The 25,774-nt window shown below is 37.0% G+C and overlaps 1 protein-coding gene across 15 annotated transcripts in view; it reads right to left on the bottom strand.

Annotated features, from left to right (window-relative positions):
* The window catches only part of PARD3 (par-3 family cell polarity regulator), a 446,575-nt gene that overhangs the window by 184,256 nt on the left and 236,545 nt on the right, over nt 1–25,774 (bottom strand). For 11 of the 15 annotated variants that reach the window (XM_058830950.1, XM_058830956.1, XM_058830954.1 and 8 more), the window contains 5 exons: nt 22,180–22,305; nt 20,436–20,815; nt 10,189–10,328; nt 8,560–8,688; nt 4,669–4,707 (listed from right to left, as the gene is read on the bottom strand). In XM_058830950.1, the coding sequence (XP_058686933.1) occupies nt 4,669–4,707; nt 8,560–8,688; nt 10,189–10,328; nt 20,436–20,815; nt 22,180–22,305 (814 nt within the window). The remainder of the gene's footprint in view (nt 1–4,668; nt 4,708–8,559; nt 8,689–10,188; nt 10,329–20,435; nt 20,816–22,179; nt 22,306–25,774) is intronic. The other 4 variants (XM_058830953.1, XM_058830964.1, XM_058830959.1 and 1 more) reach the window with 1 other exon arrangement.

The raw sequence follows: 25,774 nt of genomic DNA, 5'->3' as shown, positions 1-25,774 counted from the left end.
TTGCACCAAATCATCAAGTTTGTACACATGGGTGTGGCTTCTGGATGACTGCAATGGTGGCACTAACACAACCCTGTCACAGTGGAGAGACACCTATGTTGTCTTCCATGGAACTGGGGATTTTTCAGCAAGTGTCTTCAATGACAGTGCTCAGAAAGCAGCCACAGCTGCCCTAGGGTACTGCACAAAGCCAGTTTAAATGTGCCACACCACATCCCAGGTAAATCACTGGCTGCTAACTGTCGAAACTGAGCCTGAGGGTCAGTTCTAAGCAGAGTATCATGCAGAAGTTTATGTGGCTTATCACTGAATGTTCCAGGAAATCTAGACTGGTCAAAATGCACTCATGATCACAGCCACTTAACTGTTGTATTAATTATTCACTAGGAATTAATGTCTTATCTCCAGTCATAAATGTGCCAGAACATGCAATACTAGAGTATCTGCTATGGTAGAAGATTGAAACCACAACAGTACCTTGCAGAAATCACATATTCACTACCTATTTCTTTCATATGGACAGCAATCTGTTTCTTATGTCAAAACTTTATTAAAATTATTAACTGAAACCACTCAAAATTGCACTAAAAATGCTTTTAACACATTGCAATCACCCCTGTGCCTCACACACACTTTTTATCTTCTTTTAGAAGGCAAAAAAGTACAAAAACATATCTGCAGCATTCCTAAGCACCATGAAGGAAATAACAGCATCAGCTTAATCATCAGTCAGACATATCCTCTTTCAACAAAACTCTGTATCTGTTGATACCAGCACTGCTGGTGGTAGAGTCTGACATTAGTCCATCTATGATCTTGGCTCAATGTCCAGACATTTGGACCACCAAGCTGAAGTTCTGCAGAGGTGCTAAACAGGAAGTGGTGGGAACTTATTACAGCTTTTAAAAAACATCTATGGGTACATCCCTAGTGACTAGGTATCTTGAAGTAATACAAACAGCTTTTGAGAAAAAGACAAACACACATGCATTCAGAATACATCTTCTTAAAGCTCAACACTGATTGTGCTTTTTTTCCACAAGAATTTTCTATCCAATAATCAATACAAATAATGTATTTTCTAGGCATTTGCCAGTATTGCCTCTCATACTCACAATATGAAAACTTACAAACAAAAAGCATACAAAAGGAAGTATTCATTAGTTCTTACAAAATGACTCTGACAGTATCACCCCTTTCCCATAGGCAATGAATTTTTGCATTAAAAGGGTAGCTAGCTGATTTACTCAGTCACACACAGAAGAATAAGGTAAGAACAGCAATTGGATCTGAAAAAATACAGTGATCAAAATGAAATTTAGATAATAAGTACAATATCAAATGTTTGAGCTCAGAAGAAAATAAAAAGCAATCCCACTTGCAATTTCCATCAGTGCTACTAATCATTTATATATTGTTCTAACACACCAGACACTCTTGCTATGTCACTGTTACAAATCCTGCACTCAAATTCATAACATTCTGCTCACTTACAGCAATTTGACAGAAAAACAAACGAGAACAGAAAACTGAAGCTTTTCCGTGCTTCTGAGTGCAACAATCATGAAATGAAATCCTGAATTCTAACTCTGAATCTCTTCTTATCAATAGACAACACTCCTTAGAAAATACTCACTCATATGATAATTATTATTTTTCTAGCATTATGCTTACATGAAAGTTAACTTGCTGTTTCTGAATTCAGAAAACAAACCGTGAATGACTATTGTAAAAGCAAAATATTACTGAAAACTATCAACCTTCAAAGAGTATGAGGAAAAATTAATTGGCAGATGTTTTACATAGCATAATTAACAGTTCAATTCAATACACTGTAACAGGATTAAGATAATTATGCTTAGAAACAGAAATGTAATAATGATAAATTACTAGTTTTTTAATATTATGGTCAATCTCCTACATTCCAAATAATCACTCTGTTTAGAAATAGGTGCATCTGTTCCATGCTGTCATCAGCTATACCAATGGCACAAACTCATGGCTGGGTGAAACAACCTTTCAACCAAGATAAGGAGACTTCCTTGTTTCATGAGGAAACAGATTGATGGCACTGTTCATAAGCAAAGCAGAAGGCAGAAACACCAGTCCTTTTTTCACCAGGGCACAGTCACTGGATACAAGCTGAAGCTGCATCAGCAATTTGCATTTCTTATGTAAAACTGGAGAGCAGAGCTTAAATTGTGTGAGCCTATCAAATTACAAATCCTCTCATATGGAAGTTTAAGAATCTGTATTTTGTGATGGTGCATAAAAAAAGTGAATTAATATGCTTTTTTATATGGGTTGTAAGGAATAACTCTATTAAGGACTTCAGGCCACAAATTAGGAAAAAAATACCTTAAAGATGTTCTTTTATTACCTCTATGATGACTAACTACTGTATCCAAGTGCTACAATATTTATGCAAACCATTTCAAAGCAACAGTTACATGAAGGTAACCCCTGAGAAAAGAATGGTAAGTTAGGCTTGATATTTTGTGATTTTATTTCAGGCTTTTTACTTTCAAGGGAGTTGGGTTTATTTTTTTCATTTCTTTTTTATTTTAATTTCAAAGGTGCATTTTCTTTCTATTTCTCTGCAAAGACATAACAACAACAACAAAAAAACAACCCACAACCATTTTGCCTTTAAATGAAAAACAGACTTGCATTCCACCTCTCTCATTTCTGTAGCTTCACTGCCTTCATCATGCTCTTTTGTTGGTTTGGTTTTTTTTGCTTTGCTTTCTACTATCAAGTCCTTGACACTTGGAGACTAAAACCTCTCTACTAACAGCACAAAGATCAGAGCAGGCACAGAAATAGAAATTGTGAGATTAGAAATCTCAAAGACCTGAAAAGTAGACAGAGGAGAAATAAATAGGTATTGAGGCAGAACCAAGGAGAATAAAGGAAAGCAATGAGAAATACTTTCAAAAATAATAATAAAGAATGTGTGACTGTATTATTAATGTAGAGCTCAGGAAAATTAGTTCTGTAAAATTGAAGTATCACACTTATCCAAAGCTAAGGAGGTTGGAACAAGGGACATAAGTGCAAAAGCATTGTGCATTACAAATACCCACTGAAACCTTTCACATTTAGTCTCTTTTTTTTATTCACATACTGGAGTCAGTAAATATAAACAGACCTAGTGTTCCCACTATCAATCACTGTTGTTCTGAGCTTTATATAAATAAAAAAAAATCTCAACATATAATGAATGAAAAACCAAAGACATTAGGCAATTTTTTTTCTATTGATCAGGGTTCTAGCTTCATTCTCTCAGTAACCATATGTTAGTCAGTCTTCATATGTTTTCCAGTTCACATCCATATTTTCAAGGCTTGCTAGGCCTTTCTAGCTGATTTTCAGAAATCCCTAGCTACCCAAACACTCCCTGTCCCTCCTGCATAAACTCCTGATTAACAAGCAATTTTTATCCCATATCTAAAGAGAACAAATGGGAGATACCTATTTTATTTCGCTCTTTCCTTAGATGAAGTGAGGGTGTTGGTTCCAAGAATGCTGAAGAAGGGTTTTCACCATGGAATTTGCTACAAAACATTAACTTTGCAACAGATGAGCAATTGATTTCTATAAACACCTTGTAGGCAATCTGTTTTATCTTAATGAGCTTTTGGGTTAGAATTTCAACTCCTAAAACCAGGATATTTTTATAAGGCTGAGCCCACAAATTATTCTCATTGGTATTCAATTACAGATAGAAATACTATCCTGGGCTTTGATCTTTGATCTCCTTACATATCAGCAATACGTGGTAAGAAAGTATCAAGATAAAAACACATCCTCTAATGAGATGCAGTGAAGAGATACTGCAAGGCACGTCTGAAAAAATGATACACCCACAATTTTGCAGAGCCCTGAAGCAGATGACTTTCAGAGAGAAGGACACTAAAAGCCGGAAGGATAGAAGTCAATATTGCTAACATTTAACCTAAATTCCCATTTTTACAGTTACATTCCATTGGCCTAAAAAATTAATAGTATCAACCAACATACCCTCGATTACCTCACTGAGTTGGCTCTAACATATCTTTACCTAGTTCTGACCTTCTTTTTATTCCAAATACCATCTTGGCGTTGATGGTAAGACATTCTGAATTATCTAGACAAGCTCTTTTTGTTATTCAGCAGCCTAACTCATTTTAAATCCTAACATGAATCTTCTCAATTTCTCCATGATCTACTTTATTATTTAATTTTTGAATAGGTACCTAACTGGAGTTTCTTGAAGTATGTTTATAATTAAGATCCAGTACATCTTTAAGGTAATATATTACTATTATATTCTGTAATTTCTGTGTTTGTATTTCAGATTTATGTCATATAATCATGATTTAAACAATTAGCTCCAATATGCAACCCAAGCTAAATTCTACTCTTATAATTTAACTTTAGGCCTTTAGCTGTGTAAAAGAGATGTAATTTCAAATAGCACTTGAACATACGTAGTAAAAGAATTGCGTATAATTTTCAAACAGCATTTGAAATTACATTAAAAAATGCATTTAAAATGTAAAGCTGCAGAGAGCCATCTACAGTATATAAGGTGAAAGAAGGATCTGTAAAACTTTGATGGAGAAGTGCCATATCAATTTAAAAACATTTGGGAGTCTTCCAGTATGGAAAAGACAAAGCTCTTACCGTTTCCTTTGGAATTTGTGACTGGCTTTGTTCTGCATTCTAAAGGAAGTAAAAAAAATAAATAAGAACACAACTACAAACGACATATACTATCTAACAGCAAGGGGATAAACAAAGAGCTCTAATTTTGATGTGAAGTGGTAATAAAAAAATTAAGGGTGTTCATCACACCCCTGACTGAAATTTTTCTAAACAAGACTACATGAGAAATGAACAGAAATAATTCCAGGGTCCTTACAGTACATGCACCTGACTCTACCTGGCTAGGACGGTGGTGACTGTCTGGCCAAAGAAGAACCACAACTTCTTGCACCATTTTCTGCCTGGTGGAATGTTCTCATTCAGGGAAGCTCCTTCCTGGCCTTTCCCTTCTACTTTGAGGTTTTCAGAGAATGACCTCAGCAGCCCAGATGAACTCTTCCAAATATTTTAAATGAGTACCTATTTTTTAAGAAATCCACTCTCATTTTAGCAAGGGATTCCCCTTTTGAGCCTGTCTGGATGAACTAGAACTGCAGCTCTGCATATCCTAGGACAAGAGGATGCATTCAGTTTCACCAGAGACAGGACCCTCCTGTACTTTGCATTCCTCACCTGTGTCTCAGGGTACATAAGACAAACACACATCATTGGAAAATGCATCCCACAGCCCATTCTGGAAACACACATAAGGAACTATGGCTCTTCCAAGCCCATACCCACCTATATTAAAACCCATCTCAGAACTCAGGGAACACCTTGGTGCTGGCTGGCTGATCTATAGCCAACCAGCTATTTCTTTCCATTCTGCTGGGCCTTAATGAAACGCTTAGGGTTTACTGGACACTTTTGCTTTAGGCTGTTTTGCAGGAGAATCAAATGATAAGTTACAAAAATGTAGTGGCAAAGCAGTAACACAAACATCCAGTGAGCTTCAACCTGAAGCCAACAACCAGTAAGAAAAAAAATGAAGACAACTACAAGGAAAATGTAAAGGTTCCACATGTACCAATGGGCATATTAATTCTTAAGGTACTGGAGACTAATGCTGCCAGCCAGTATCTGCTGGTAGTAGGAATATAGCTCAAAAGTCAAATAACCTAAATCAATCCTTCAGAGGATTCACACAGTCCGTAGCAGCTCTAAGCAAATGCTTCACAAGCTATGTGAGGTAACCACAGTACTCCAGGAGCTCTACTTAACTGGAGTAATCCTTGGCCCTTTTGTAAGAAGATGGGGCAGGGAGGAAAGATTTTTAAGAGATAAAGTGTCTCTAGCTCACATCAGTGTGGACACCCCCTATTACCTATCTGGCATTAGGTAACTGTGGAAGGAGTAAAATGCCCAGTATTCTGGAGAAACATGGTCATTCTTCCAGATCTCACTCATTAGAAAAGCTGACTTCTGCCAACTTTATTTTATTCCCTGCTTTCACATTCTCCTCACATTTATCAAGCTCTGCTGCACTGGATCATCATACACACACCTGACCTGATCCACACAAGCTTCAGAGATCCCATACCAACCTAAACTGGCTCAGCTTAATGATCCCCTAAGTTTTAGCTACAAATACACATTTTCATAAGCCCCTTGCAGATAATATCAGCAATGTTAAACTCCATAACTTTCCTGAAGTTTAATATCTTTTACTTAAAAAGAAACCCAAATATGTTTAATTTTTTTTCAAAAGTCATTCAAGACACCATAACCCAAAACATAAAATCTAAACACCTGTTTTATTTGAATTACTATCTATACAAATGTTGGCAAATATAAAATGGTTTTAATATTGAGTGTTCTCAGTAAGAAACAGCAAGTCCTACCCTTAATAAGGTGGAAAACATCAAACAACATGATTTTCTAGATATGGTTTCTGAGATACATCTCATTCAGTTAATATTTTAAAGTACACAAATGTAGAAAATATGAGAGAAATAGGGGAAGGATGCAAAGACAAATTGTTCCTAGCTGGCCAGAGAATGTCTGCATGTGAAAAAAGTGAATGGACATGATTCAGGTCATTCACCTCCCTACTTCAATATTAATTTACTTTATTTTTTTCTTGGCTTTTTTGGTTGGTTGGGTTTTTTATTTGTTTGGGGTTTTTTTTTTTCAAAAAGCCAGTAAAAGTCATTGGTGAGAGGAGCTGGTTGAAAAGACTTGCTTTATTTTTGTTAAGGATTATTTATTCCCAGAGAAGAAAGAACAGCCTTTATGATGACTTTTAGCTCAACACTTTCCCCAGCAATTCTGCTCCTGCTCTTTGACAGCAGTCAGCAGCGCATACCTAAGAGTTCTTCATGTCAGAATGCAAACAAACAAATCCTTATGCAACAGAGGATCATCACACACAGGTACTGTCAGATCCTCACAATACCATTTGTTCAACTGGAGCTACAGAAAAACACACCAGTTCAGATCTGATGGCATTGCACCGTGCAGAGCCCACCTGCTACCTGACACAGCCACAGCAAGGTCTGGCTTCCCTACACAGGACTGCCAAAGCAGTTGAGAGAGGATTGCCTGAGCCATAGCAGGGGGGCTGCTTCAACTCCTTCAAACAGGCTGACTTGCTGTTATTTTAAAACTAGATAATATATTGCTATTAAATCTCTGCATTGCTTACACCATATATTTATTTACACTTATTTAAACAAAATCTCATGTCAAATTATGCATTAAAACTTCCTCATTTTACCACAGAAATAATATACACAAAATTAAGACATTTTCTTACTTCTAAGTTTATTAGAAATCTCAAAAAGCATTTTCATTCACCTTTATGAAAGATAGCAGTGCCATGAAAATTATACCACAGGAACTTATAAACAGATTGCTTTCACTGTTACAGTGATAAGGTAGGCTGTAATAGGATTTCAAATTTTTATTTCTCTTCATTTTATGACAGCTTTCACTTCAGCACTTCAAGGCATGTTCCAAGAATTTTAAGGTAAAAGTTTGTTCATTTGCAACCTTCCCTGCCACTTTGACTTCCAAGGGTTAATGGTAGTTTTGAAAAGTAAAAGGCTAATGTATAATATATTGAAGTGGCCAAGCAAAATTCATTTTCTTTCAATTCAGAATAACACAAATCCAATAGAAAAGTGAAGTTATTAATTCATCATACTTATTTGTCTATCTTCTCACAATAATGCAGCCAAGTAAGTTATTTTAGAGTTGTATATAGTTACAATAATACAAATAATAAATAACTTCAGCAGTTTGAGTACAGAAGAAAGTAAGACTGCTACATTCAGAGTCTACCCTTTCATAACAGAAGTTATCTTGAATAATTATCAGAAAAATATCAATATACACTATGCAAGTGGAGAAGGTACAGTATGAAACATCATTTTATTCCTATTTAATGTAAATTCCTTAGAAATATCTTCTGAATTGCCCTGCTAAATTAATAACTGCAGGGTTTCCATTCCACAGAGATTGCATTTATATTCAAAAAAGGCTACTACTTCTTATATTTTCCACTTTTTGATAGAAAGGTATTTACATATCCTATTTTGGCATAATATTATATGTTTGAGAACATATTAGTGAGCAGGTAGTGGGACAAATGGCAGGCTTTCAAACATAGATTTGTCCTTATGAAAGATATGAAATAATCTACTTGTCTGCATGCATCCAAGTAAAGTCTATGCAATAGCTTCTCCTATAATAAACATTTTCACTCAAAATAAAGCTCTCACACATTATCAACAAATACTTAATTCCAATAGGTAGCAGATCTTGAAGAAAATAGAAAACATGCATAAAAATGATCTAAATAAAGGAAAATAGCTTTTTTTTCTTTTTCTTATATTCAGTGCTGGCCATGCATGTTTACTAACAGGAGACAAGATCAAATCATTTGCTCATACTCATCTAAATCTTTTAGCTGCTCTCTATTTTACGCACCAGTTCCCTTGGATGGAATGTTTCTTCCTGTCGAAAAATCAAAAGGGCAACAGTTCCTCCCATCTTGGTACTTCGCAGCAAGGACACAACTTCTTCTTGAGTTTTGCCTGTTAAATCAACTCCATTTACCTGTAAAAAAGGAAATGTTAGACATCAGTAAGGCTCCAAAACAGGCAAACCAACAGACACCTATAGCAAGAAGTCATGTGAATCACATGGGACACTATTAAAAAACTGTCACTGGGGCAATCTGCTTATTAGCTCACATTACAGATTTCATTTCATAGAACTAATTAAATGGTCATCCTTCCCATACAAATACAAATAACAAGCCAGACATTTATACTTCCCTCCTTTTCAGCAGCAACTCTATAGTCCCCTACACTCCAAAGCCAACTAATCCCATTTACCAATATTTCTCACAAGAACGTCTGCACAAGCATCCTTCAGCAAAATCAACATATGATCCCAAACTGGCCCTGTTTCCATGTGTTATGGTGCTATACAAACCTTCCAAATATATTTAGCACAACAAATTGTGACAAAAGTAGAAATTAATTCTTTCCCCATATAACCTTGGGGTTGCTACTCCTGCCTGTTCAGTGGTCCAATCCCTTGGCCTCCACATGCCACTGATCAGGACAGGCAGGTATGGAATACATGCAGGATTTCCCACTGTATGAGCTAACTTCAGTAAGGGGGTAGCCAGGGAAAGATCAAATAATCTCAGGCTTGCCTGCTCAAAAACATTTTGGAAATGAAGGCAAATCAACTAACAGTGTTAAGCAAGGGACCATAGTGCTCAGAAGTCAGCAAACCATCTTCTTCCTTCTTCCCTCATAAGAGAGCACAGCTCACACAGTCGAGATGCCATAGCTGTCGTCTTAAATGTTTCTCAGTCCCCTTCTACTCAAGTCATCTGGGTTACCTTGAATTACAGCAATTACAGGGGGCCTCCAGCAACAATTCAGGCTGACTTGGCCAATTTTGCAGTAAAGTGAAGTTAGAGCACTGAAAGGCAGTTACAGACCCAGCTGTACCTCCGGTGTCATTTGGCTTAGGGACAGCAATGAAGAGCTGTGGGTGGTAACATTTTATATCACTCCAGCTAGATTTGCAGAAAGATCTCTGCAGTGCACCTAAGTGAAATTTAGTTCCCTTGAGGACATCCTTACTTCAGGAGGGAAGTGGCCTTGATTCTCTGTAGGACTCCCTTCCTCTTATGTCTCTTTCAGTTAATTCACTAAATGTTTTCAGGGTATTGCCTCCCATCCTTGGCAACATCTTCAATAATTTCTGGTCTGTCACTCCATGCTGATTTAATTCTACTAACTAGGTAACAATCACTTTGCTTCACGATATTCCTAAACAGCAACACAAGACTATGACACTGTATTCACATAAGGACAGGTAAACTTATGTTTTTGTAGTATGTCTAGGTCCAGCTCTTCAAGCAGTTATGTACTGAAAATGCTCAGCAACTTGATCTCTTACCTAAAAAATAAAGCCAAAAAAAGGAAAAAGAGAGAAAAATTCTCCTGTAACATAAAAAGCTACGAACCTCTGGCAGTGATATAGTGTGTGGGCTCATGCCAAAACACAGACAAGGAACATGTAATATTTCCTCACCTCAATTAATCGGTCTCCAGCTTTTAATCTCCCATCTTGAATAGCTGCACCTCTCGGAAGGATGTTTTTCACATAAATTGGAGCAGAGCCACCAATTGGGACATCTCTTGAAGTAATGCTAAATCCCAAGCCTTCTGTACCTGCATAAAGAATGTACATTACTAGTTAAAATGCACATTTTATATTACATATTATTTTTACCAAGCAGAATGTATGTATACCTCACTGATACAATCCAGGAAAATACATATAAGATGCAAGAATTACTTGATGACAAAAAAAAGAAAACAAAAGATCTACAAGAGAGCTGTAGCTGACGCACTGAGTCTGGGCACAGGTGGTTCACCAGGCACTCCCTGCAACTTGCTGTACTGATGACTTCCAAGTCATTGCCATATTTCCAACTTTCTATTTCAGATGAGCTGAGTGACAAGGAATCAGAACAAAGCATATCTGATATCCTATGACTGTCCTCCCCCTTGTCAATCTGGATCTCATCAATGATCTTTTCTTTCTCTTTTGCAGCTCTTTCAACAGTGACAGTCAGCCAATGCTGCTGGGCATGGGGCTCTGTCAGCTCACTTGTGGACACTGGCAGTGTGTCCCACTTGTGGACACTGGCAGGTGACAGTACTGTGGCACAGTGGCCACATTTCTCCTGTTCTGGGGACCTCAGGCTGTTTTCAGTCACCAGCTCCTCTGTCCCCAGGCTTCACCTCAGCTCTCGCTGAGTTCCACACCACTGTCTATCATGCAGGCAGAGAGCAAACTCAGGCTGCCACTTCTGAGGTCCTGCTGCACATCCAGGTGACTGACTACACACGGCCAAGACACACTGAAGCAAAACAGAGGCATCTAAAGTGACTTGGGGACATCCAGAGCAGAAGTCTAGTCAGTACAGCATATGAGACTTGTTAGTATTTCAGAGAAATTAAGTATACCATCAGATATTCACAGGCTAAGGACAAACAAAGCTTTCCCTCTACACAGAAAGCTCATTTGTGATCCTCTCTTAGATACAACCTATCCAGTGCTACCAACAACCCCCAGAACTCTACAAAAGCCTGCCACTCCCCTCCTCAACATTACATATCAAGTCTATTCAGGTCACTTAATGCAGCATGAAAATAGCTGGCCATCCAGTGGAGAGCACCCCAACACAGAGCTAGCACCTACAGTTTGCTGTAGTTTTTGCTTTAGAAGTTTACTTTAAACTTCTCAGGTTGTCAAGGCACATCTACAGTTCAAATTGCCTTGCTAGGCATACACAGGCCCAACCTACATTTAAGCTGACCTACAATGTCAAACTGCAGTTAGGACTCAGTAATATCAGGTAGGTCCCTAAAAGCTACACAGCACACACCTTTTTAAAATGTCATGGGGACAGAAACCAACCTTTTATGGAACAGTCACCAGCTACAAGCTCTGGGAAGCTTAAAAAACTGTGTGAAAGACACAACAACAGAACCATTTGAGGTGTTAATGTATTTAAGAAGGAAAAAAACCAAAAACTGTGCAACAGCAGCCAGAGTGATGAGTGAGCCAAAGAGCTCTGCAGATCCCAAGGACAATGCAGAAGAAATGGGAAGAGGTGCTGGAGCAGAGATTTCCCTGCAGCCCACAGGGAAGATGATGGAGAAGCAGCTGTCCCCCCACAGTCCATGTAGGTCCATGGTGGAGCAGAGATGCACCTGCAGCCTGTGGAGGACTCCACACCAGAGCAGGGAGATGCCCAGAGGAGGCTGCTCCCTATGGGAAGCCCCCACTGGAGAAGGCTCCTGGCAGGGACCTGTGGCCCCATGGAGAGGAGCCCACGCTGGAGCAGGTTTGCTGGTGGAACCTGTGACCCTGTGGGGGACTGACACTGGAGCAGCCCATTCCTGAAGGACTGACCCCATGGAAGGGACCCACACTGAAACAGCTCTTGGAGACCTGCAACCTGTGGGAAAGGTTCACCTTGGAGATGCCAGCAAAGGACTGTCTCCCATAGGAAGGACCACACTCTGGAGCAACACAAGACTGGGAGGAGTCCAAACTCTGAGGAGAAAGGCGTGGCAGAGACAACATGTAATGAATTGACTGCAGCTTCCATTCCCCATCCCTGTGCACTACTGGGAGGAGGAGGTAGAGAATTCGTGAGTAAAGATGACTCTGGGAGGAAGGGGAACGTTTTAAGATTTGGTTAATTCTTACTACCCTACTCAGATTTGATTCTCAATAATTAAATTAATTTCCCCAAGTCAGGTTGGTTTCAGTGACTGGTGAGTGACCTCTCCCTGGTCTTACCTCAACCCACTTTTTGCTGTGTTTCACCTCCCTTGTCCAGCTGAGGAGTGATAGAGCTGCTTGGTGGGCACCTCGTGTCCATCCAAGGTCAACTCACCACAAGGTTACATAATTTCTATAAATTAATTAATTTATGTTGCCTTTGTTTAATTGCTAAACCTACTATCCTGGAAAGCAGATTAATATTCACACAGGAAAAGAACGTAGGAGTCAAATCTAAAAACCAGTACTCAATATACAGATTTCTGAAATCTGCACAATTGCATTTGATTAAAATTTAATACAATATATTTTATTATCAATACAAAAATCATGCTAAGAAGTAAACTGACACAGATAACAGGACTGCGTGTGACACTAGTTTTTAAAATCTTCTTCATCTTGAATATAACTGAGTGCTCCTGTATACGCAGTAAGGGCATGTAGATCTTATTGTTCAGAAAATATGGATCAGTTCCTCTAGGCTAATTATTTTGGGACAACTTCCCTTCCTTCTGTAGCATTCAAGACAGTTGACATTTGAATTTGAAAGTCTTCATTCACTTTCAGGCAAATATAAAATTCATCTGCGCTGTTACACAGAGATAAAAAAAATACTAGATCTCATAACATCCATATTTTACTTAGGAGACCTCCTAATTTTAATGATGCTTCAAACATTTATAGAGCTCTTTAATTCCCTGCAATATGTGAAGATGATCTGAATAAGGTTTTTTTTTAAGTCACATCTCAGCTTTTTATGGAATTTATCTTTTTCTTATTATAAGGATGAGCATTGGCTATTTCTCTTTGAGTACAGGTTTTGTCTAATAAAATTTCTAAAGTAATATCAGAACGCAAGTGTACTCCCAGGACAATATTTCATTATTAATAAGCTTAATCCCTATTGCCTGATTACAGCATCATTACAGATGTCTGGTTCACAAACAGCACTTCAAACCCCCATGGAAAAAACAGAAGTTGAAATGTTCACATTACAAATGCACACAGGATATAAATGTGGACTGTGGCATTTTCTGCTGTCAAATCTCTAGAAAGTCTTTACCAAAGCCTGCAGAACGTCACAAATCCACACTGAGCCCAGATATTAGCAGAAGAAAATTCTAATTACTTGTTTCTGTGGGAAGAAGGGCCCTTGACTGGGCTGCGTTTTACTGTGCTGCTCAGTGCAGCTTTGCATGAAGCAGCTTTTGGGTGTAATTTTCCTTTTAGCGTTTCTCTGCTTCAGTTGGCTATTCACGCCCCATAGCTGCTCTTTGCTGGATGATACAGCTTCATAAACTACTATGCTTATTATATATAAATTAGATGTTCACAACACTGGGAATAAATGGATACATCCAACCGAGGACAAAAATAAATATGACTTCTGTGACTGAATTGATTTTAATTTTTTTCTTTTTTATACACATAAGCGATTTAGTTCTCTCCACTCCATTCATTTCCATTCTCCTGTTGATAGAAATACATATGAGATCTTAATATCTTCCTGCTGCTAAAATGTTTTCAGTTCTTAGAGTGTAAAACTGCATTATAATAATGACTGAACTGTGCAAGCATATTGTAGGCTCCTCTGATTATGCTAGTAATACAGGAGAGACTGGACACACATATAGGCAGAACCACAATGAATAGAAAACAGAAGAAATATCCATATTGTAGAAAATGCAGAAGTCATCCTACACAAAGCTAGGAGCTTTACTATGCAGTGTTTAGTTTTTTTGAGCTATGTTAACCTTACTCTCTTCTAGATTTTAAAAAGGGTAAATTTTTGAAAAGGTAGAAAACATTTTCTTCCTTCTATAGCTGTCATCTCTGACAATGATCAAATTACACCAAGTGATAATAACATTTAAAAATTACCCACTAATTTGTGTAATTCAAATTCTTAGGCTTCTTTGATAAATCAGCAGCTCTCTCGACAAGTTAGAGTTCTCCTTTTTTTCTTGAATGTGATGCTGAACACGCCTTCTAAAGTCTCATTACCCTCAAGAGCTCAGCCAGTTCCGAGGTGAAGACAAAGTACTTTTAAATGAATAAAAAGGGCAGTTACAATGGGAAAAGATCTATTTTGTACAAGCAGAAAAGTGGCAGATTTGATGTGTCAGTTGCTGTTTAAGAAGAAAAAAATTCCAGTAGCTTTAAGGTAAGGGGGAGAGGAAATCCATTCCTATAATTTAATTAAACAGATTTTCAAAACGAACATCATAATTTTATTTGGAAGCAGTCTGATCATAAACTGACAGAATGTTAAAAATTTTATTAAATTTTACTACAGGTGACTAGACTCTTATCTCCCAGAGAAGAACTGTTTAATTTATTTCTTGCTAGTGCTGGGATTACCTTCTTGATTGTGGAAAGAATGTGTCTGGCATAACATTTCTGTCTTTCTAAAGCTATCCTTTACAAAAACTTATGCGTTCCTCATTCAGCAGCAACTACAGGTCTAAATTCTTAGTAGCAAAATGTGTTCCTGGGTAGAAACACAGACAGGATACGATACAAAAAGCCGGGATCACCTCTGCAGTGTTTTCATCCCTCTCAAAAGGACACTGGTTCAGAGACTAGTAAAGAACTGAAGGATCTACACTGTCAAGGTGTAATGATACTTCTCTTACAGCTGTCTTACCTTTCAGCACTGTAAGCAGTGCTAAAAGTAAATTATGCTCTTCCTTCAAATCTAATTTAAGAAAATGCATATGAGTTCTCAGGGAGTTTAATACAGATCTCTCTACCCTTAAAAACCACTACAGGCAAACAACAACAAGAAACACAGAAAATGCCACTTCTAAAACAATAGAAACCATCTAAGAGCTGACAATTGGGCAATTTTTTTAGCGCTTATGCAAGAAAGGCAGAAAACATTTCAGAGCAACCTTAACAAGGAAAACTCATGTGGGTGAATAGTCCTCATATAGAATAAAGGATTGTTAGGAGAAAGTGTAGATCCTTCATGCGAGACAAAGAACATTCTCCCTTTCCTGAAACAATAACCAAGGTTGGTTGCAGATAGAAAAAGTGTGTGACACAAAAATTACAAAATAATGCATCATCACTTAATGAAAGTAGTAGATTATACTTGGATGGAAAATAACGAAAGAGATAACATAATAATAAAACTAAGCAAAAGGGCCAAATGTTGTCTGATAATAGTCAGAGCAGACACTGTCCTTCCATGCACTTCAACCTCCTGGTTTATTCAGAGGAGATTCTGGAGATCCAAATACAGATGGATAACTGCTGAGCTAATTATCCTAGTGTTCCACATTGGAAACCAGGTTTTTTTTTAAGGACTGAATCTCATGTAAGATTTGAACAGCAAATATGTTCTTATTGTAAGGGGCATCACTAAACTAACCAAGACCATTTAATTGCTCCTAGTTTAAGTCCCATATATTCAGAATTAGTGCACGTATAGTCAGACTTACTGTACATGCAAATGACTGTGTAGAAGGATGACTACTCAGCTGTCTACAAAATTTCTGCAGCCACATGCACAATCAAGACTAATTGCATGCCCATTTTTATGTAGTTGAGTGATTTGGAACTAGTGAGGGGTTTTTTTTCCAAGCTAAGCTCAGACCACTCAAGAAGATCTTTGATCAACCTAATAGAAATGTTCTTTTCCCCTTTTGCTGCAGCCTGCTAATAGTGATCAGAAGTGGTTTTAAAAAATGAAAAGATGAAACTTGATGCAGTTTATGCTTCTTCAGTGACTAATAATGCTCAAAATCATTTGCTTCACTTTTGAATCTCATTTCTCAAGGTCACTGAAGTAATTTAGGCATCTACATGCTTCATTTCAAGTGACAAACACTCTTTCTGCATCTGAACAGGAATTTTAAGGAAACATATCACTTCAAAAGAAATTTTAAACAAAAATTTAAAATGTCAGTTCAAAGTCTGGCTCAAGAAACTGTGTGGAGAAAACAGGAGAGTATAATGAAAAATGCATATAAATCTGTACACTTCAGATACATGATGCAGGATATCTTACAGACAAGTTCAGGGTTCTGTCTTGGACACTCTCGTACAGAAACCCAAGCAATGCAAGTAATTGTCCATAGATGTGCTCCACTCCAGAGCAAATACAATGACATACAATTAGCATACTCCCAAACTATCCATGGCAACTTATTTGAGTCTCTAACGACTTCTTGCAGAAAGGAACTTGGGTGCTGCAGGGCTGTGTCACTGTGCCATGTCCCAGTCCCCTGTTGGGACTTGCAGAGTTTCAGACCAGCTCTGTATGCAAGATGTAGCATTATTAACCTCAGTAAAGCCAAACAGGAACACAAGAAACTCTGAAGAGCAAAGTGTCACAATCCTGCTCACATCTGCAATTGAACCATTTTTCTCTCCTGCACTATGCAGGGTCGCCTCCTTTGTTTCAGGACTCATCCTCTAGACCAGAGCGGTTATATCCTGTTTGTGATGGACTTGGTAACTGCTACAGCTTTCCTGACAGTTCTGTCACTCATTTATTTCCCCTTTGTTTTCTTGTTTTGCAAGAGGGAGGCCAAAAAGGAAGAGATAATCACAACTCCCAGGGTCGGTGGCTAAGTCACCCTTAGTGGGGAAGTGTGGAGATGCGGACTGAACTCCTGATGCACTGTATATTTCAGACAAAAAACTAGCAAAATATTTAGTGGAACTAGGACCAACTTAAGAAACATGAGCTCAGTGCTGACATTTTACTTCCAGAATTTTATATCTAATTTAGCTATACAAGCATGTAGTTATAGATAGAAATCATATGATGCAATGAGCATTATACTGAAGGGCAATCAAATAAGATTAAGCTAATTTCCAGACTGAGCACTTCAGTCTTGTCTTAGCACAGCAGTATCAAAGACAGTAGGTACGAAATCTGAGTGGCACAATATCCAATGGCAAAGCAGTCTTTTGAATGCTTTAGTGAGTATCAGGCCAAATGCTGTGAGTTACTAAGTGGTCAAAAACTGAGCCTTAGAGTCATTTGCTGTATAATTGGCTATTTATTATTTCTAAGTGTTGGACTAAATTCCTCTCAGTTGCATGGGCTGAAAAACTTGCAGACAAAGAAGGAACACTCTGGGAGTGTCCTGGTGCATATAAGGTCAAAGTTTGTCCTAACACTCCGGGTGTTGTATCAGTGGTCTTATTTTCTTTATTCATTAGCTGCAAAGAACTGTTGTTATTTATTTATACTTACTGTGTATCAGTTTACACCAAAATGTATATAAACCTAAGCTCACTGTCATGTCTTGCATTATCTTAATTTGTGTGAGCTATTAAGCTAGACTGCTATACAGCCTTAATGGCATTAGAATATCAGCAATAACCCCTACATCTATATGCTAAAAGTTCAGGCCTTGACCTTTAAGGCAAGATAAACAGATATCCATTTTCATTTAGAAAAGCCAACAAACATTCCGCATTGACTAAAACACATGACTGACCTTCTCTTCTGACTTTATTAAATAGCTAAATCCTATGAAAGTTCAGGTTATTTTAAAATGCCAAATCAGCAATAAATATTAAGAAATCATAATTACAGAAGCACATACTACAGGGTTATTCTAGATTGTCATCCTATATCACAAAGCTTATGCAATATATAAAAATACAGCTGTAATAAAGAAGGTCTGTCTGTACTGAAAAAGTCAATTCTCATATACTACATCCATTATCAGAATGTACAGGTTAAATGAAAACTGAATTTCAAGATGACACCTTGCATGCCTTAATGCACTCCACAATGAGTTTTTAAAGTAATGATGCTAACTGGTGAAACAACTACTGCCTGTCAACTACAAATAAGAACATCTGTTAAATATCTGTAAGGCCGGTATTATTAAAACACCCTTCCTTAGAAATAAGGAATCAAAATCAATTAACATCCCTGAACTGAACTGATAATTACAGCAAAATACTTGGGGCATCCTTAAGCATATTGCTGCATTTGTTGTTCCATATGTATGTTCTCAGAGTGATCAAATGTAAGTCAAAATGGGAGGCCATGTTCTTTCTGCAGTGGATGAAATGCACTGCAAATGAAAGACAGCAATGATAAAAAGGCATCTTTCCTTATGCACATTTTTCTTTATTTTTACCAGGCATAAAACACAGTTTCTACCTTTATCTATAACCTGAGCTAGGTGCCATTCCAACATAAGCAGTATTTTCAAATAAGCTGACTGTTAGAAACAAACACCCCTTTAAACTTCTGAAATATATTCTATATATATTTCGAAGTTCTTACTACTGTAAGTGCCATCAAACTCCTCAGGTATGAACTAGATTTTGAAGTATCTTAGAGATCACTTTTCATCAACAGGTAGCATTTTTTACTCCAAACCCACCTAAGATATTAGAGCCAGCAAGAATAAATTACAATATAGCACTGGGGGGAGTATTTCTGACTCAGTATCCAGTGCAGGATGACCAAATGTAACATCATATCACAGTCAAAAATCTGTAACACACCAAAATTATCTTCTTGCGTCTTATGAGGAGCTATAACACCATATTTGCTTCACACAAAAATATTGTGGTCCCAAATTATATATTTATTTATTGGTGCTTTTTAAATAATATGAAATGTTTATTTCCACATCTGGCTGAAAATTCTTTTATGTACTGCCCAAGTAATATTTCTGAAGACTTCCACAGACACAAAAAAGCCAGGTAAAAATCACTGTAGTGACTGAGAGCATATTTATAAGCACGCTGATTCCTTACTCAACTTGGAATAACAGCAAGTTTTTCCAAGTAGGCTGATCTGAGCTGATGGCCTAGAGAAATTCTTGAAGGAGCATCAACAACAGAAGCAAACTGTCAACTCAACCTTATGTCATCCAAGTTTGTAGAGCTTAAAATTCAGCAACCAGAAAGAAGCAATCTGGTGGTTCATGCGAAGTTCATAGAAAGGAAAGTATAATGATAATGTGACAAGTAGCCTGGTACCTGTGAAACTGTAAAATCTCTACCATTCAACACACTGTCTTCAATGTATTTCAATAAAAAGACTGCTTAATAAATATTATTAACATTAAGCACATATAGTTTCTTAAGGGGAATGTACCCCAAGTTCATGGAAAATACTGTCATATGGGTAAACTTTCTGCTGTGTAATGTAAATACTATTCCTGTTGCTGGAGACCAAATTACAGCTAATCTTAAACATGCTCATTTGAATACCATGAAGCTTACAGTATGTATAATCCGTTAAAAAAATCATTTCCCACGAGCTAAGAATACTGGCATCTAAATGTCATTTTATTATACTTCAAACTATCTTAAAAGCATCTACACATTAACTATAAAAAAAATACCAAATTTTCTCACATCATAAAAATTTCATGGATGAATCAATCTACACATCTACATGTGCACATATAACACAGATGTTGAGATAAGCACACACTACTTTAAACAGTGTCTCTCACCCCCATTCAAATTATATTAGCAAAAGGGTCAAGACAGGAAGTATCACATTGCATCTCAACCAAAGGTTTTAACATCTCAGTGGAAAAAAATGAAAGCTTTAGCTGGAAATTAGAATGTCCAATTTACCAACTGCATCCAAAACACCCTTAAAATCTAAAGGCAAAACTCAATTTGAAAAGTCATAACTATGAAGTAGACAACATGGGCCATTTTAGCTTAGTTGTTATATTAAATAATTCACCACTCCCTGGGTTTTGGCCAACTGAATTTGGAGGCATTTACTGCACTATTTTTATTAGCTGGAATAATGGTAAAGCACTCCTCAAAATGGCCTTTTGTAAGCATGCTGCACATGCTGAACACAGGGTGGGTCTCCTGGGCCTGCTCTTAGGGACAACTCAGTGCCTTGGCTTCTAAAACCAACCCGTTGCATCCCCCGTGCTCCTGCCAGGCCTCCTGCCCAGGCCAGTGGCACACACACCCCCTATACACACATCTCCTGCTGGACGAGGAGCACACTGGTGCCTTACCTTTCCTTAGCTGTATACTGAGCCTCTTCCCTATCTTTTTGGTGTTATAGCCACTATTGGCAGTGGAGGTGAGAACCTTCTGAGGTGATGGTACCAGGCCTGAGGGTGGTTTCCCTGATGAGTTCACACTATGAGGTAGCTGCGAGTAGGAGTCTGTCTGATCGGAGTGGTTCCCCGCTCTAGACATTCTTTGTAAGGTGTGAAGTCCCGAATTGTTAATACTTTTCCCATCAGCATACTGGGAGTCAGGGCTGAAGCGGCTGGAGTAGTACATGTTCTCACTCTGGGACAACTGTTCATACTGCTCTTTATTCGCCGCAGGGACCACGTGGAACCAAATGAACGGCGTACGCATGGCTTGGCGAAACATATGCTGTGCTCTAGGTTTTAAAATGAACAGAAAATTAGCGAATTAGGACTGGCAGACTATGAGACATTATAAGCATAATTACTGATGTTAATTAAGCAACACGAGCTGACAGACACATTGCACTCAAGCATAAACCATAAAACTTGAAGCTGTTCGCCAGCCTATTTGGTCTGCTTTTCGCTAAGGTTTACTGCTTTAGGGCAACACTATGGTTAAATATGCTTAACGACTAATGTAGCAAATACTGGATTCAGAACAGCAAAAATTTTAACCACAGTCTTGAAATGCAGACTGTTCCACAGCAGAACTGCAGTGTCCTTTTGTTTTGAACCTTGATAATTGCAATAATTGCGGTAACTGCTACCGCAGTGACAAGAGAATTATTAGAAAGAAAATTACTAATTATAAGAAGACTATGTATTCCATAATTTTCTGATTATATGCAGCCTTGCAACCAGTCTGGCTTACACTTCCAGTTTTTTCAGCCAGTAGTCCATCAGAATACAACATTAAGAAAGAGGAAAAAAATGCTCAATGCTGTACAGACAGACACTGGGCTCAAAGTCACAATCCAAAGTATACAAAGTCAACAAAGTCTCTTCACAGACTTTACAAACTGTGAACCTTAGAACAAACAGAGAAAAGCTGCTTTCAACCATATGGTACAGGGTTATGTTTCAGTTCAGGTTAGAGTCATAAAAATTAAAACTACATTTAAAATATATATTAAGTATAAGATGATCAAAAGAAATTATATTTGGCCCTCAACATGTTACAGATTTCAGAACAATATTATCATCCATGAATTCATGCATTACCTGCATTCTTCTTTTCTATTTTTCTCTTTCTCTTACCTGAGTGCGAACTACAATCTAATTTCCCTATTACAAGTCCGATTCATTTCAAGATTCTACCAGGTATCGACAAGGTAAGAAAATATCTATCTCTCAAACTTCTCCAGGAAGTTTCTGGATATACAGCACCTTTAGTTCTCAGACAATCAAAAAACCATATATTTTTAAAATATGTGTCCAAGTTGTCCATTTATATTGAACATGGTGCCTTGCAGGTATAAGAGCAAAAGTCATACAGGAATTTCAGGAAAAACCCATTACCAATATAAGAAGAAAAAAATCTATAATGTACAAAAACAATCAAATGAGAATTACATATACTCTAATGACAATAATTATCCTGTTGTTTTTTGGGGGGGTTTTTGGGGGTTTTTTGGTTTTTTTTTTAGTCTGGCCACTAATGTCCCTAAGTTATTAGAAAAACAAGCTTAGAGGTTGTTTACTTACCTTCCTCAAATTATTCCAGAGTGGAGTGTTAAAGATCAAATAATGCAATGTAACGTGTGGTAAGAACACTTACTGCTCAAATCTCCTGTTCCGCAGGTCTCCGTCATTAATCCTGACAATACAATCATTCTCACGGAAAAGGTTTTCTTGTTCAGCTTTTCCACCCTTCTCCAATCGCTTCACCAGCAGCCCCAGGGTTCTGGAACATTAGGATTACAAATTATTACTATCTGAATAATTTGCAACATAGAAAATCCTAGTGATTTAATATTTTTTCATTATCACTACAGAAACTATATTATAAACCATCTTTATCTTGAAGCAGGATAGCACAGTTTCAAATAACTTCCAGAATTACCTGATTTATTATCCCTTTTCCATAAAACAAAAAGCCTAGGTGAATCAAATATGTCAAAAGTCAGAATGAACAGGCTGTGGGATGACAGCACATCCATTCTTGAAAAAGGCCAAGACTTCTGTGTATTAAAAATTCCAAGAACCATCATACATGTGAGAAAAGACATCTTTTCTGCTAGTTAACTAAAGCTGAATAGGTTCAACTTAAAATTTCAATTTCTGAATTGGCAGAGAATGCCACAGCCTTCACTACTTCATCTGTGAAAGTGGGGTCATCGCATGTAATAAGCAGCCTGTAATGAGGGGATGGATTGATAATTCTATAATTTCATGTGAACCAAATGCTTTTATCTTAAAATCTTAACATTTTTTAATAAAATAAAAAAGAAATTAAAAATTTAAATGTTTTTTTAAAATTCAAAATCTTAAAACTAATTGACTGAAGACAATTTCCATTTGATAGTCTCTGTGCAATGACTTAGTCCCCTCTGTTTCATGCTTACAGTATCATCTTAAGGCCATTTTCAGAGAGAAAGGGTAAACAAATATTCTACCTGAAATTATGAAAAAGCATCCTGAAGAATGGACTTCTGAGGTACTGGCAGGACAGTACAAAAAAGTCAGTGATGTTTCTACACCTGAACTCTCTACCCAAAGGAGAACTCAATCTTCAGGATTATTCTTGCATTGACACTGCACTTGATTTTTTTTTTTGTTTAAAGAAGCTATATAGTGAAACCCCACAGGCTCTATCAGTGGGTCAAACTCACATCACCCAAGTCAACAGCATTACGTTTTTCAGAATCCATTTCAAGGCATGCCGTGAAAAATACTTGGTCCAAATCAGCAGGAGTTGCAAGACCACACATGTCTTTTAAGCAAAAACGTTTCAGTGATCAAGCACTTCCATTCACACATAATACCTCAAAGTAAATGAGCAGTCAGTGGTGCACGAAAGGATTCCTCATATGCTCAAAAGTTACCTACATAATTGAGCACTTCATCAAATGGGTCAGAAAAGCAAAATTAACTTATTTCTTCCACTTTAAATTACTCATTTACCAATTTATCGCCATCATAAACAAATACATTTTTTTTACAGAACAGTCATACGTTTTCTCCTACAAGACAGATGAAGGAGTAGGAGAAATGATCCTAGTGGTATTTCCATTTTGGAACCACCTAAAGACTTTAAGATATAATGTTAAAAGGATCTAAACATGTAAACAGACTGTGAGAAGAAAAACAACACAAAGCATTCTGACAACACAAATCATCAAATGAAGCTTGAGTCAGACATTTGCATGACAAAAAAATCTACAAGTCCACAACAGTGGCACATTAACCTAATGACCATATTGTGCTTCATTTACTTTATTACAATTTTCTGATCATTTCTGATCATCATCTCTGTAGTCACAGGAAGTAAAACAAAACAAACTTTAAAATATTGATTCAATCTCTTTTTTCTTTCTGTTCACTAAGAAAAATGTTGAAGGCAGTCTCAGATTTTTAAGACTGATAAATAATTATAAAGCAATTATAGATGGTTTGATAGTCACATGAAGAACCAAACAGTTATATTAACAGCAAATAGAAAAAATACTTGTATGGCTTCACTACATTATTTTTATCAGAATTATAGTTTTGACACCTAGAAAATGTGTTAGAAAACAAGTTTGTGACTTCTTCACTTTTGAGTTGATGAGTTTCTTTTGAGAAGACTGTCTTTGAGCCACAAAGTGAAGTTACTGAAGAGCATAACTAAATGGGGAAGAGATAGGCAAAACAAATATAGAATAGGGAACGCTACATTTAAGAGAAAACCAACAAAATACTTGAGCAGGAAAGGAAGGAGTTGTGTCTACTCTGCCTTTCCTTTCTTTTGATGCCCAACAGCTCTTTGATGCAGGTGTACTCCTCTGCAATGTCCAAAGACAATCCAGAATTTGGATGTGTATGCAATGCTTGCCCAAGAGCATACACAGTAACAACATGTGTTTGGTTTATATGGTTAAATATAAAAAATAACAAAATATCAAAACAATCTCTACATAAAGTACAACAATCTAAGCTAGTGCAATGACAATACACGATACAAAATAATGTGGTTATTTCATCCCAATGTCTCCATGTACTTATGATTACAAAATAAATGCTCTCTCAATAGTTTTGATATAGTATTTTTCTTGAAATTTTGCTTTCTACTGTCTTACATTCTGAATTTATATCAAGTTATTAATGCAAGATGCACCTTTATGCACGGTTTGACATTTCTCAAATTTATTCCACCTAGGCTCTAAAATCTGTAAAAAAACTACTAATCCTAACTAATAGTAGAATAATGTAACAGATAAATAAACTACCAGTCAAAATTTTAAATAATCTCATTAAACAAAGGCTACAAGTTCTGTTAATGCAAGACTGCTCATCTCTAATACAGCATATGGTGCTCATGAGGATTTTGCTTTTTAACAAATGTTAGAGCTAGGTTAACCAAGGCATAGAAAGCTAAAGTCACTGAGAGCAAATTCAAGGCCGGGTGAACAGACTGAGCTGAACCTGAAACCAGGCTCTTCACAGTGTCTTTTAATTTATTTAATTTTTTATATAAACACATGGCAAAAAAGATCCCTTTAAACACAATTCCAGAAACAATTTCCCAAATGAGGGTTTGCATAGCAGAGAAAACTAGAACTACAGAAAATGTATGTTCTTCAAAAATTAATGAAAGCCTACCAATTTCCTATAGTACTTCTTCAGTATATTGTGGTTGGATATAAGAATGTAACTCTAAAAAAATCCTTTATGGGAATTCATGTTTGTTGTTGCAGCAACTGGAGGTAAACAGAATAGACCTGATATTGCAAATATGCGGTAACCTAAAAACAAATTGGATTTTTTTCCCCTGCCATATGCCACCATCATTAATCCTGCAAAGTGGAGCTCTACTACAGCTTCAATATTATGTTTCCTACATTAGGAAGATATAAATTTTGAAAGCATCTAAACTCATATGGTATGAAGTACCAAAGTCAGTATATACACTTCCTTAAAACACAACCATGTAGCATACAACTGTATGGGTATATTTGAATTTGCTTAATTTTGTCCAGGTAAAGTAAGTCAACGCAGTTTCTAATATAAATTTTTCCATGACAAATCCCTTAAACTCCAACTTTCTCAAGAATGAGATTAAGTATCACATAAACCTTCACAAAACACTCTGCAAGACTAAAATCCTGTTGAAACAATGATTACAAATAAATTTGGTACCTGTGAAGTTTTAGACTAACATTAGCTGAGACAGA

This window comes from Poecile atricapillus, chromosome 2 (genome assembly GCF_030490865.1).
Source record: "Poecile atricapillus isolate bPoeAtr1 chromosome 2, bPoeAtr1.hap1, whole genome shotgun sequence".
In the NCBI taxonomy this organism is placed as follows: domain Eukaryota; kingdom Metazoa; phylum Chordata; class Aves; order Passeriformes; family Paridae; genus Poecile; species Poecile atricapillus.
Note: the sequence above shows the minus strand (reverse complement) of the source record. Positions and strands in the feature narration are given on the sequence as shown.